Here is a 14,288-nt window from a genome sequence, read left to right as displayed (position 1 = left end):
GCCCTCGAAGTATCAAACACAATTTGATGGTTTAACTCACGGCCCCACATCTCTACACTGGTAGGCTGAGCCGACCCTCCAGCTACACGCTGCGCCGCTCGTCTCTTCCAATCCCCTGACCCGCAGGGCGCGCTTCTTCGTGGCTGCGCCGTCCGTCTGGGCCGCCAAATGGGGCGTGACCTAATGCCAAATTGCATCATGTTTGCATAAATGGGCGGCACTTCATGCAAATTGCGAAGTGAAGAAGCGTCTCTACGGGCAGCTTGCTTCAACAGAGACGCTCGCGTTTGCAGAGGGAGTTTAGCTTTTAACATAAGCGGGCATCTTTATCTCCTTCAACAGCCTTAACCGTAGAGCGAAGACCTCCGGACACGCACTGGGAGCAGAAGAAAAAGCGGCGGGCGGGCCGTCGGCCTAACGGAGACTTTGAAGAACTCGCTCAAGTGGGCGGGAAAACTCCTGGAAGCCCGCGCTCCACGAACGCGCGTGCAAACTCTCACAGACGCTCGCGTTCCCAGGTTGCTTCGAGGGGGGCTGCCCCTCCAGACGGCGCGGCCCAGGGGTGATGGAGAGCGACGACGACGACACACTGGGGTCCCTGGAGGCCGCGAGTTAGCGAAGAGCACAGGGCGGGACTGGACCTCCGCTCGACGACAGACTGTAAGCGCCCAACTTGGGAGAAGCAGCAGCAGCAGCAAAGTTTGGGGAAACAAACGGTAAGATGCGAGGGCGCGGCGTGCGGGGCGGAGGCGGCCGCTGGGCTCGAGTGCTCGGGCAGTCAGACAGCGGCAACCCCATCCCTTTGTGTGCGGGAATGTGGGGCGGTCCACCGTCTCCTCGTGACTACTTGCCTGGGGGAGCCGTGGCCGCCGTCGTGTGGATGGATGGATGGATGGGCGAGTTGATGTGGAAGGCGCTTTATGAAGCAGAAGGGTGGGTGGCTTGGCTTCGGGGGTCCCCCGCCTGTCACGTTGGGCTCCGCCAGCAGTGCCCTCTTTCTTATTGGAGGCCCAGTTGTTCTTTTCTGAGGGTGCCATTGCCAGAGAGTGACTTTCATGGCAGCGCCTTCGCTGACCTTCCAGTTTGTGTCTTAGTGAATTAATGACACTCGGGGGCAAACGCAAACTGCTTCGTTCCCAAATGGGATGCCACCATGGCTGCCAACCCCCCTGGACCCTTTAATGTTTGCTGCGGTGGCTGTCATGACCCCATGTCTGCCAAGCAGACGGTGATTTATTCAGAGTGCATGGAGCGATTGGCTCGAGTGTGTAGTGACATTCACGCCGCCGTCGTGTGCCCTCTCAGTGCCGAGGCACACCTGAGGCGGCATCGCTGTCTGCGCCGCCGAGAGGTGCCAGTCACTTTGCCCCGCTGCACTTTCAAATTTCAAGAGCGCCTTCCCCCTCTCCCTGTGCCCTTCCTCTTCCCAGCAGCAGAGGAAAAAAAAAACAAAACAAAAAGAAATCTGTAGGTTTGGTGGAGCCTTTCAGTTTGAGATGAGCTTCAAGAAGACGATTAGCAGATGGCCAGCCGGCACAGCACCGAGCTCAAGGTATGGCACATTACTCGGGGAATTCAAAGTCACCGACAGATGAGGGATTGGCAGAGGGCAAGTTTGGTTGAAAGGCAGACATTCCTGTCGGCGTCCCCTTGCGTCTTGGGTTTGTCGGCTCGTTGCGTGCGATTCGGCAGGCTGCTCTCTTTGGCTTGGGCTGACACCGGACTGAGGGAGCAGAAGAAGAGCTGCATCGCGCGTCTCAACGGTTAGTCCGTTTAATGAAGGCACGGGTAACGCCACCCAGCACACGATGACTGGATCTGTGGCTTTGTGTCTCTTGACGGTCCTGCCCTGGATCCGCCGAGAAGAGGCGCCTGCTCGCCGACCCCGAGTAATTGAAAGCAGACTGACCGTGCCGTGATATTCGTCAGCTTGGACTCTAGCCGGGTATGTGTGTGCGTGTGTGTGAGCCCCTCGTTGTCTTTCACCAAACGCCAGCCTGATTGCTGATGAGAGGGACGCCCGCAAACACAACTCGAGCGTTTCTGCCGGATATAAGGCGCCTTTGTGTGGAGGTGCCAGCTGATCGCTTCCACCTTTGTTCTCCCGCTCCTCTAAATCGCTCCAATGGTCATTCTGAGGCAGCTCTTGTAAGGCCCCGCTCGAGCGCCTTCTCCCGAGTAAGGAGCAGCAGGACCAGAGGAAGGGCACTTGGGCCTCGTGGCACTCACTCCATCATTCCTTACTTCTGGCACCGCGAGGGACGCTGCACGGCTCTGGACAGACTTCGGACTGACTCGTTTGTTCAGTGGCATCCCGATTCCTTTCGCCCACTCCGCTGTTGAAGAGGTGTGTGGTGCGTCCATTCACGTCACAAATCCCAATCCTGTTTCCAGAGATGACAATGAGGGTCCAGGCTGTGCGGAGGAAGCCAGCGGTCTGTGTGTGTTTCACAGAAGGACAATAGAGGCCAGTCGGTGTCCCTCAGGAAATCATCTTGCTTTGTCTTTTTAGGCAGAGCCCCGCTGGTTTCCTGTGTTTAAATTTGAACTTGGTGACAGCAGACGGTTAAGACCACTCCTAATGTGGCCGTCGTGTGCTTTGGGGGTCTGACCATGGCGCAGTGTGCCTCTTCCCGTGAGTGAGAAGAGCCCGTCGCCTGTTCGAGGGACTTGACGCTTTGCCGGCATTTAGAGTGGGAGGCCAGGCAGTGACCCCGGGGTTTGGAGTCAAGCGCCATGGCTGCCACAGCGCGTCCTGAGACATTGGCTCACCGAGGACTGCCCAGGCAGGTCACCTTTACGGGCCGTTTGTTCTTGTGTGGGACTTTTGCTCCAGTGGCGCCAACACCCTGGTCGATGGCTTCATTGTGCCCGGGCACTGCACTGACCTCCCCGTAATTCGCCGAGCTCTGTTCACGCTTGGCTTTGTCAGGAGACTTCATGCTGTAGCTGGGAGTTTTCAGGGCAGTAATAAACAAATGAACATCTCCTTCCAGATGGCCCACTCACTGAGAGGCCACATTGGGGGCAGCGTGTCGGCCAGTTACCGCTTACAGGGGGAGGCGAAACAACCGCCATTTCCAGAGGGGGAAAAAAAGTCCTAAAATGTGGGAACCAAAGTGGCTGTCAAACTGCTGGCTCAAAGGAAAGAAGGCCGGGTTAGAAGAATGTGAGAGAAGGCGGACGGACGCCAGGCCACCAGTGCTGTGATATGCCCGCTGTTCATCATCAGAGTACGTCCTGGTGGGCAGCAGTGGTCCATAGCGGGGTGTTGAGCATTCATCTTAGTGTGTGCAGGCACATTCATGTTAGGAGGCTCTACTCAGGGTGGCACACACAAGCTGATGGGATGCCAACCTCAAAACAGGCCCGAATGACCACAGACTTGTCAGGGCAGCCCCAAGGTGGTCAGATTGTACAAAGCCCATTTTAGGGGGCAGCGGCCTCGTGGACGTTTGGGCAGAGGCGCCCCAGAATCCTGTGAAGGCCATCATCACGAGGTCTTGGCTGCCAACCACGGGCTCATGTGGCCCTGGCATGTCACCAGGTAGGCTTCGGGACTTTCAGACTTCGAGCAGGTTTGAGCACCGACGTCTGCCCGCGTGTAGCGCCCAGCTGGCGACGTTCTTGTCTATGAGTTGACAACCGGACGCCACTCCAAGTACAGCGAGTCATCTGTTGTGGCCTCTGCCAGTAGCTGAGCACATGTCTGCTGCATGTTGGCCTGACACACACTTTGTGCCCACCGTGCCCTGGTTGACTTTTTTTTTTTTTGGCCTCTTTTCTCTGTTGAAACTTCGCACAGCTGCTGCTAAAAATGACGGCCCTGGAATTTTCTAATCGTTTTGGGCTGAAGCTGGAAACAGTCAAGCTGTGTGACAGGAAAGGTTAAGTTTGTCATTTTTAGTGGCGAGTGTGGCTTTGCTGGGCGGCAGTCGTGTAACAGGGTGGAGGCTTGTGAACGCACACACACACACACACACACACACACACACTCTCTGGGGAGACACGTCCTTGGGCTCGGGACCTCTGGGGAGCTCCAGGTATTAAGAAAAGGGGGCACCTCAGGTGCCAAGTGCTCGAGCCTGATGCCACTTTCAGCCTGCCTTTTGCTTTTCTAGAAGGTGCCGACTTCCATGTGGCGCTGGCGCCTGTGTGCTGACCACTGCGGCCCGACTCTCATCTTTTGGACTGCTGCTCTGCTCTCAGCAGGCGCCCTACAACTTATTTCCGCAGCCGTGCATGGAAGGAATGCGCCGTTTTTCCCTTGAAGTGCCGGCAGAGCCTGTTTTGGGGGGTGATGGGCATTTTATAACTAAAGGCTCTCGTTCAGAATGGCACACATCGTCATCATTGCCCTTGGAGGCTCTGAAAGTCGCCATTCAGTTGACTGGAATGCCACAAGCTGTGCTGTGCTGAGGGGCTGGCAGATGACCGAGGTATTGATGTGCTGAAGGGTAAGCCATCTCTGCCCCTGGCACACTATGAGTTGCCCTGTGCACGTCACGTAGTTGAGGTTTGCCACTAGTCGTCTCTTCCTTAAATTTATTTACACTTTGACGTGACCCGTTCTTAAACTGTCAGCCTCACAGAGGACCCCCGGCAAAGCTTCATGTCCTTTAGTGGCCCCCATTCCATGTCTGTGCTCCTCTTTTGGGGGTCCTGCACTACATCATTAAGGTAAAACGCGCCACATGACACACTTTGGTGGGCACAGTTGCTCATTCAGGTCTGCCAAGCTGACCCCGAGGTGCCAGCAGTGGCACCCAAAACAAATTGCCTGCTGAGCGCTCGGGCCCGTCGGTGTAGGTTGGGCACTGAAAGTCCAGTCAGGAAACTGACGACACAGGAAGAGTGGCCACAATTTGGGCTCGGCCACCTGGGCGTTGGCACATTGGAGGCCCTAAATTAGAGTGGCAGCTGGGGGCTGGTTAACAGGGCTTCCTGCTGAGCCTCCCTGTTTCTGAGGGTGGACACTCACAAAGCGCCCCATGTGGCTGAGCCGAGGTGGGCGACTCTGGTGGGCTCGCAGCCCCTTGAGGAAAGCCAAAGACGTTCCCAGTCAGGCCGTGGATCACTTTAGGGAGACAGCTGAATGGTGCAGAGTGCCGACCTCGTTCTGCATGGGGACACTCGGTGACGCTGAGCTGTGAGTCTGCACCCTCACATGCTCTCAAGCACGCCATGTGCCCTGCTCTCTCTCTCCCTGGCAGCCTCCAAGGCTGTGCCCTCCAGTTTCACAGTCTGCCCGCCACATTTCCGTCTCCCGGAGCTCCTCGTTTTCTCATTTTGGGTTTTGAAGGAGCCGGCGGGTGAGATGTTCACAGTTTGGATTTGCTGCCATTTCACGTTCTCTTGTGGTGTTTTCCCGTTAAACCGCCTTTTTCGTTATACTGACAAGTGGAGCGGGCACGCTGGCACAGTCGTTAGGAAGTGACAGTTTAAAGGACCAGAACACCCGGAGAGGCCTCACTGGTTTGGTAAAATGAAGAGAAGGACACCAAACTGTGTGCTGTGTGTCCAACTGACACGCGCCAGGGCTGCCAACACTTTGGTAAAGTGTAGCCAAGCCGTCTGCCCACTGCGCCACCTGCCTGCCGCTGGCCCTTCTCGTCATTACCTGATCGGGAAGAAGTGCGCAGAATTCAAATGGCAAACGAGCGTCTAGAATTGAAAACATCCGACCCTCCTGTTGAACGCCAGTCTTTACCAAGAGAAGACGATGAAGCCGGGTGAGGAGCTGGGCGTGGGAAACGCTGCTCTTGGGCACCACCCTGGTAAGCTGGGCCACCCCAAACCTGTCACTTAAGTGGTCGGTGCTCAAGTGGCATGCTGGGTGGTTCCTTGTAATGGTGACAACAAAGGGCATCAAAGGGGCATACTACCATCGAGTGGAACGTAGGGAATACACATCTGGCCGGCGTCACCCGGCTGTTTGGTAACCTCGCGCATGGGGCAGAGACCATGGAATGGACTGGTGCCAGGGTGAGGAGTGGCAAGAGGGCAGTGCAGGATGGCCGATGCCTTTAATGACCCTGTTGTGTGACCCTGTGTGTCTCCTGCCTGTCCAGGCCAGAAAGCAGCTGGGTGCCAGGCCTGTTATGTGTACCCTTCACCAGCCTCTGTAGTGCCTCACCACCCTGGGCTGACCGGGTCCCCTGTCAGGATGTGATGCCTTAGCTGATGACGGACCCCACTGTGCACCTGTCGTAGTACGGGTGGAGAAATGTGAGCTGCCCTCTGAGGAAGTCGACCCAATGGTGAGCCTTCTTGTGTGCCCACTTCAGTCCGGCACTGGTGGTCACTCCAAGAAACCTAAAGTCCGCAACAGCACTCCCCTCTGAACCTGGTGCCAGTCTACTCTGCCTTCTGCTTCCTTAGGTCTCTGCCCAAATCCTTGGTTTGGCTGACATTAAGGGTCAGGTGGGTATCCTGGCACCACCCCATTGTTGTTGGTGATCTGGCCCGTAATGGCACTGCCTTTGACCACAGAGACCTGTCAGACGTTACCAGGTGGAGTACCCATATTGAGGGTCAGTCTTCACATGCTAGACGCAGAGGGTGGCACAGAGTCCTAAACTGAGAAGACTGATGGCTCTCTCGGGTCACTCTTGTACCCATTTTTGGACCCTGGGGTTCCCCCAGCCTTTTTTGCCTGAAATGCTGAACCAAGGAGGCAAACACTCTGCCAGCACACACTGGCACCACCCCCCCAGTGTGGGGTGATCTTTGCCATGCGTTCAGCCAGTAGCCTCTCTCGGTGCCCGTGTTGGTTCTGTCCTTGTCCGGTGTGTTGCTGGACTGGACTGCCCTGTCTGAGAGGGGCACTGGGCTCATCTAACAGTCGATCAGGTCAGCTGCTCAACACTGCCCTGGCACTGCTGTGGTACCCGATGCGACTGCCAAGAGGACAGTGTGTGGTGGCCCCAATGCTGGCCTTATGTTTGTGCTGTCATTCACAAGGTGAGTGAGGTGGCATGTGCAGGGCTCAGCCCATGACTCGGTGGTGGACAGCCAAACATTTGACATGCCCCTGTGCCAGTCATTCTTACTGACTAGGGGCACAACCTTGGCTCGATGGCACTGAGCTGACCGTTGGGCAGTTGTGTGCATTGCCCGGAGAGAGAGAGAGAGAGAAAGAGACATGACTGGCACAGTGGGCAGCTGTGATGCCTGTCATCTACTTCTGAGATCTGACTCTGCCACCCTCTAGAAATTGGCAGGCTTGTGCTTTTCATAATCGTGCCCGCTGGTTGTTCCTCTTTTTTTTTTTTTCTTTGGTTTTTGTATTGACTGGCAGAAGTGGACTTTGGCTTGTCTGCCCCCATTAGACAGCCTTTGCTCTGGGGCACCTCTCCCTCTGCTCTTACAGACAGGCAGGCGGGTCTGTGCCCAGCAGAGTGCCCATCACACGGACCACTACATTGATAGTTGTGTTGTGTTTGTAGGACTTGTGCGCTGCTGCCAAGGAGCCGATTCCCGTCTGGGGCTGGGACAGTGCAGCGCCTTCCGTGTTTTCACTGGCATGTCCATCAGGGCTGGCAGAGTTTTCCGGGGGCACAGAGAAGAGCCGCACCTGTGCCAGATGGGGCACCCCGTCTTAGGAAGTGCCAAGAGTTCTATTGAGTGGTCACTGCTTTGCAGCGGGTGACGGGCCGTTGGCCTTGTTTGCCCGCTCCTGCACGTTTTCCAAGCAGACCCTTTCTTTCCTACTTTTGTCTTCTTGGCGCTCAATCGGCCAAACAGGGAGGTCTGTTGATTTTTGGAATTCTTTCGCCCCTCACTGCGTCTCCTATTATGGAATTGGATGAGGCCTGGAAAAATGACGAGGACTTGGAGAGACGGGGGGCTCTGTGCCCGTGGCCGGCCTTTAGCGCCCAGCAGAGGAAGTCCATGAAATGAGTTGGCACACTCTGCACTTTGGGTATCTGCTGGGTGCACTAGAGGTTGGTGCCCCCATTCAACCGCAGGGCCTGGCTGGCTGTCACTTCAAGTGACCCAATTGTGCAGCAGCCTGTGGTGCGTCTGCTCAGCCGGCTGTTGTCTGCTCCATGTAGCGCCTTTCGTGCTGCTGGGGTGTTTTGCAGGCCTCCCTTGTGACAAAGACCCCCTGAGGCCCACTGGTCTGCTCCGACTTCTGTGGTCTTCGCCTACTGCACCGGTGTTGTTGTGAAAGGCGCTATATGAGTCGAAGCACAGCTGATGACCCTCCCTTTGTATCCGGTGATGATGAACGTGTTTTGCAGCTTCCCCTCCCGGGCACCGTGTCCAGTTCAGGCTTTCTGGTGAGCCCCGATGCCAGTGTGCTGCCAGCCTCCTGCTGAGCTTCACCAGGCAGAAGAAATCAACAGAAGGACATCGCGAGAGATGCTGGCGGAGATGAGGAGTTGGCCAGCGCGAGGCCACAATGGCCTCTCCAGTGGCATAATTTACCAAACATCCACAGACTTGAGTCGTGGGCAGCAGTCCTGGCATTGGTTTGATTTTTATTCTCGGTAAGTTTGATCTGCCATCCTAAGCGTTGTGCTCCCGGTGACGTTTTACTCACTTGGACGAAGCTCGGCTAAATATATAGCGCCTTTGACGGCAGGTGGAGGGCACAGCCAATGTTTGGAAGGGGGGGCCTGAAATAGCTGGCCGAAGTCCCAGCCTGGGAGCGTCACCTGCCTATACGGGGCAGCCACTAGGCAAAGAAAATGCGCCCCCTGCTGTTGAGAATGGAGTGGTGCCAGCCTTAGTGAAATGTCCACTCGGACCTAACGGAGCAGAGTCCACGTCTGTGTCACGGGAATGGCAGTTGGGGGCGATGCAAGGCCACTCGTCATCCAGCATGCCCTGCTCACCCTTCAGCAGAGTGACTGACCGCGTTTGCAGTCCTTGGGGTCACATGCAGCCGCAGAGCTGTGGTGGCCGTGGTCCACTCTGTGTGAGGTGCCCCCCTTGTATTGCTCTCGCTTTGCAGCCTGTTCTCCTTCTTGTATTCTGTTGTATTTCCACCTGCTGCCCTGTGAGGGCGCCATTCTCACCGTCTGCTTTCTCTCTTTGTCTTTAGGCTCATTGACAGCGCGCCTCCTCCTCCTCCTCTTCCTCCTGCTGCCCGCCGCCCTTCACCATGAGCTGGAGTTTCCTGACGCGGCTACTTGAGGAAATCCATAACCACTCGACCTTTGTGGGCAAGCTCTGGTTCACCGTCCTCATCATCTTCCGCATCGTTCTGACGGTCGTCGGCGGCGAGTCCATTTACTACGACGAGCAGAGCAAGTTTGTGTGCAACACGGCCCAGCCGGGCTGCGAGAACGTCTGCTATGACGCCTTTGCCCCCCTGTCGCACGTGCGCTTTTGGGTCTTCCAGATCATCCTCATCTCGGCGCCGTCCGTCATGTACCTGGGCTACGCCGCCCACAAGATTGCCCGCATGGAAGAAGAGGCGGGTGGAAAGGTGGGCACCGGCCTTGGGGCGGGCAGAAAACACAAGGGCAAGTTCTTCAGCCGGAGGAATCAGCACCGAGGCATCCAGGAGGCAGAAGACGAGCACGAGGAAGACCCCATGATCTACCAGGAGGCGGAGGTGGAGAGCCGCAGTGACACAAACGCCGTGGCGGCCGAGAATCCGGCGCCAGGAAGGCCGCACGAGAAGGTCCGGCACGACGGCCGGCGGCGCATCAAGAAGGACGGCTTGATGAAGATCTACGTGGCCCAGCTGCTGAGCCGTGCCACCTTCGAGCTGGGCTTCCTGGTGGGCCAGTATGCCCTCTATGGCTTTAGGGTGCCACCCTCGTACATGTGTGAGCGTGTGCCCTGCCCTCACACTGTGGACTGCTTCGTGTCCAGGCCCACCGAGAAGACCATCTTCCTCCTGATCATGTACGCTGTCAGCACCCTCTGCCTCGTGCTGAACGTCTGTGAGATGCTTCACCTGGGCTTCGGGACCATCGGGGACGTGCTGCGGAGCAGGCAGTGCCCCACCGAAGAGCAGTACCTGCACCCTCCCGCGGGAGACACTGCCACCTACACCTACCCCTTCACATGGAATGCCCCTTCGGCGCCGCCAGGCTACAACATCGTGGTGAAGCCCGAGCAAATCCCGTATACCGACCTGAGCAACGCCAAGATGGCCTGCAAGCAGAACAAGGCCAACATCGCCCAGGAGGAGCAGCAGCAGCAGCAGCAGTACAGCAGCAACGAGGACAACTTCCCGATGGTGGACATGCGACGCCCTGCAGAAGGACATCCGTGTGGCTCAGGACCGGCTGGAGGCCGCCATTCAGGCCTACAGTCAGCAGAACCTGCAGCCACGTGGCCAAAGGGACAGCAAGAAGGAGCGGGGTGGCATGCGCCCGGCGCCAAGTCACACAGCTGGGGTCAGCAGTAGTAGTAGTAGCAGCCGGTCAGTGTCAGGCAAGCCCTCGGTCTGGATTTAGGACGAGACGGCCCGAGCGGCCATGAGCCAAGCCGGCCCATTCGTGCTGGGGAGGAGGCTGCAGGCCAGCGGCCGATCACGAGGTGGCCTGGCACAAGGGACTTGGAAGGAGACCTTGATATTTAAACTTTTGATTTTTTTTTTTTTTTTTTTGATTTATTTTTTTTGTCATTTTCAGGATGCAGGAGTGCCAGCCTCACCAAGAGCCGCTTCTAGCTGGAGTTCTACAGTGCCTTAGGCGGACCTCAAGTGGCCGTCCCCTTGAATCTCGTAGCGTGGACTGTCCCCCCAAGCTGGGGTCAACCATTAACTCAGGGTGCCCTTACACTTCACAATCAGCAGTGCAGATGCTCCCCAGCAGAGGGTGCTAAACAGCCACTCGACAGCCAAACTGAGCAGAGGCATTGAAGTGGGGACAAGGCCACCTCAGGGAGTCACTTGGCCAGTCACCGATAGTCACCCCCAAACCTGCACCTTCACTACACCATCTTCATGTCCATTTTGGGCAGCATTCTCAGAGTGCTGTCAGCGCCGACGGGCACCTGTGCCATTCTGTCTGGTCTGTGGTAGTGTGGTGCTCAGGGCTGCAGTGGAACAACGAGTAGTTTATGTGGAAAGCCCCCCCAAGCCCATCCACAAGGTGGCGCCACTCTCCCTTGCCCCTCCATGAGCCCTCAGATCCTGACCTGCAGGTCGGCTGCACTCTTCACTTTCTGCTTCATGTTGCCCTGCTGTTTGGTGCTGCACACCCCATTGTGAGGGCAGCGGGGTCCGCTTTTGATGAGGTCCTGGGCACTTCCATGTTGTCAATAAAGAGTTGACTTTCACACGTCTATGTGGCTCTATCACTAACTCGGGTTTTAAGGTGGGCACATGCAGGAAAAAAAAAAAAAAACACCCATCCATTTTCTAATGCCAGTGCCACTGGGTGGCCTGCCAGCCCCTCACACTGGGCCAGTTGAAATGGGCAGTCTGGGATTCCAGAAAAGGGAACAATAGCAAATAATTAATCGGGGAAAGGGGAGGAGACAAATTATGGGACAAAACAAACAAGTGGCATTACCCATTTAGATTGGCGTGAAGGCACAAGCTGGTTGCAAATGGACAATGTGGTGCTCTTCTGGTCAGCAGTACAGCTTGAATGGGGCTTCTGAGTGAGTGCCCTTTAGTCTCACCCCCTCACCTGGTAAGTGGGGGTCCTGTTAGTATAGATAGAACTTTATTTGACCCCAAGGGGGGGACTTGACCTTTTACCAGTTAGGCCAGGTCAGGGTCGGGTGCATGCACTGGTACTCCCCCACGTGACGAAAACACCTTAGGATCCCGGTTGGCAAAACAGGCAGACATGCAGTCCAGATCCACTCTCCATCTATCTGCCGCAGCCAGGTGTTACATGGCGTCCCCTTGGCCTGGTCCAGTCACTCGGCTATGAGGGTCCTGCGAGCTGGATCACTACAATCACTAAAAGAAAGAAAACTTCTGACTTGTCAGTCCCAGTCCCAGTGAGGCGCTATATAGCCATACTGCTCTTGGCATGAAGGACCCCCGGTCACATTTCTTGACACACTTCTGCTGAGTAATTCATTGGCTAAAAGCCACCCATGTTGTTGTGTCACAGAGAGAATGTCCAGCATTGTTCATAATGGCACTTAATTCTCATCTTCTCTGCGACCTCTGGTGGTCCAGATGACACAACGGAGTCTGTCCCTTTAATTGGCTTGTTAGTTTGGTGGGCCTCTCTTGAAGTGATGTTACCAGCCCAGCACACCACACTGGCCACCACAGAGTTGTAGATGATGTGAAGAATGTCACTTCCAACATTAAGGGCACACTTAAGTCGTTATTGTGGGACAGGCAGTAAATGAGCCAAGGAGTAATGCCTACTTTAGGTTAAACAAGCACGTCACCTCAGAGCCATTACACACAACGGCCACTTGTGACACACTCGCACAGAAGCGCTCCTTGTCGCCGCATCTCCGCTCCGAATATTCCCTCAGAATCGCCGCTGACTGTGTAAAAAAGGGCGCGCCGATCAAGGCGTCCTCCCGTCAGCCCCTGCGCGCTCCTGCTGGCTGCTGGGAGATGAAGTCCCCTCGGCAGCGCGGCCTGAGAACTGACTACAGTCTGTAGAAGCGCCGCACAATAAAACGCCCAACGAGAACGATGACTTCACTTGCAGCTTTTTAAAAGGCGGGCGACGAACGTGAATTGAGTTGGGATCGAGACGCGGCTCCCCGCCGACCCCGAGCACCGTCACACTTCACTGAGGTGACCCACGAGGCGCCAGGTTTTTTGTTTGCCCATTTCCATCTTCGTTTAAACGATGTGCTCTCCTTCATCTCGGGCATTTCTCCCCGTCCGGTCTGTGACGAGCTAAGGTGCTTTCTTGTAGACCCCACAGGTTTAGAGGTCATTACTGTCATGTGGACAGAGTCCAGCAGATGCTCATCATCCGGCTACATGACGCCATGATGAGTGAGTAGATCTGCCCGACCCGAACAATCCCAGGGAGTTAACACTACAGCTGAACCAAGATGTGAAGGCGTGATTTTCAGGGACCTCCACAGTTTTGATACTCCGGCTTTTCGGGGTCCGTGTGGTTAACTGAGTACCTCCAGTCCCCCGCCTGATTGAACCGAACGTCAGTGCCAAGCTGCCATCAGCGAGCGCCTCCGAGCAACAGATTGGCGCCCGCGTCCGCACAAGCCGATTGGATAAAACAAAGGCGGGAGAAACGCGCGCCCTTAGTGAGGGATCCACGCATGTGCAGGGGACGGGGCAGCACTCGCGAAGAGCAAGCGAAGACCGGAATGTCGTCAAAACGTGCAAGGCGGCGTACCGGGAAGACAAACCGCGTGAAAAGCGCCAAAGGACTGAGGACCAAATACTGGCGGCTGTCCCGGGGTTTAGCGACCCCCTGAGCGCTAAGCCATGGGAGTGGACGGTAGGAAACACAAGACGAAGATAAGGAGGGCATCCACAGGAGGAGGAAGAGCAAACAACGAATGTGACTTGGGAGAGAAAACAAACACGTGTGGGACCCCCGAGTGACAAAACAACCCGGTCGAAAACAAACAAGAAAGCCCCTAAGGTGACAGCTTTTGATGGCAATATATCGGGGGAGGGGGGTTCGAGGTGACATTGCAAAGAGTGTGCGGCAGTGGTGGTGGCGTTGAACTCGGCTCTCTGGGGCGCCCCCTTGTGTAGCGACCCCGGCTGGCGGTTTCTGAGTGACTTTGATTTATAAACACACCTTAAGAGCTCTAAGGGTAAAGTTTAAAAATAGAAAGCACGTAAATATCTTAAGACAAACCCCCGCACCTTTACTTTTACATGACACACTAATGAGCACCTTTTTTGGTTCACCCCAATATGTCGCCATTTTCCTTTAGTAGTTATGTTAGCCGAAGACCCCGATAACTTTGTCAAAATAAAAGTCACGCAGTCCCTGTGATTGGAGCCCTGCTGCAGCATCACGTGTCCGTTTACATTTGTGACACGTCAATGAAGACGGTGACAGTGAAGTCCCACTGCTCAGGCTGACTATATGGCGCTAGTCTGCCGGCTGGTGTCATTTGTCCCGTGTCTTGGGGTGACTTCTGACTGCCCTTCTAGTCTGCTTGTCAATGAACACATGTGGACAAGTGGCACTGCCAGCTGGCACAGTGTTCACTACAGCCTGGCGTGGCCCTGACTTACTGGAGGTGGAAGTCCGTCTTAAGCATATTTACATCCAAGGTGCTAAATAAATCAAGCTCATCGACGGGAGGTGTCAAACAGCATTGGCCCACCTGGCATTGGTGGGCACTCCATGGGGCAGCTCAGAGTAACCAGTTACCCTCACTAGCACAGGCTGAAGCCACAAGGG

At 55.8% G+C, this 14,288-nt stretch overlaps 1 protein-coding gene across 1 annotated transcript; it reads left to right on the top strand.

Moving 5' to 3' along the window:
- Positions 1-226: 226 nt before the first annotated feature.
- LOC120517613 (gap junction gamma-1 protein-like) lies at positions 227-11,315 on the top strand. Its single transcript, XM_039740027.1, is given in 3 exon segments — positions 227-716; positions 9,053-10,210; positions 10,212-11,315. Coding segments are annotated over 2 exon segments (1,308 nt in total). The 5' UTR covers positions 227-716; positions 9,053-9,112; the 3' UTR covers positions 10,422-11,315.
- Positions 11,316-14,288: the final 2,973 nt, after the last annotated feature.

This window comes from Polypterus senegalus, chromosome 17 (genome assembly GCF_016835505.1).
Source record: "Polypterus senegalus isolate Bchr_013 chromosome 17, ASM1683550v1, whole genome shotgun sequence".
Classification (NCBI taxonomy): Eukaryota; Metazoa; Chordata; class Cladistia; order Polypteriformes; family Polypteridae; genus Polypterus; species Polypterus senegalus.
Note: the sequence above shows the minus strand (reverse complement) of the source record. Positions and strands in the feature narration are given on the sequence as shown.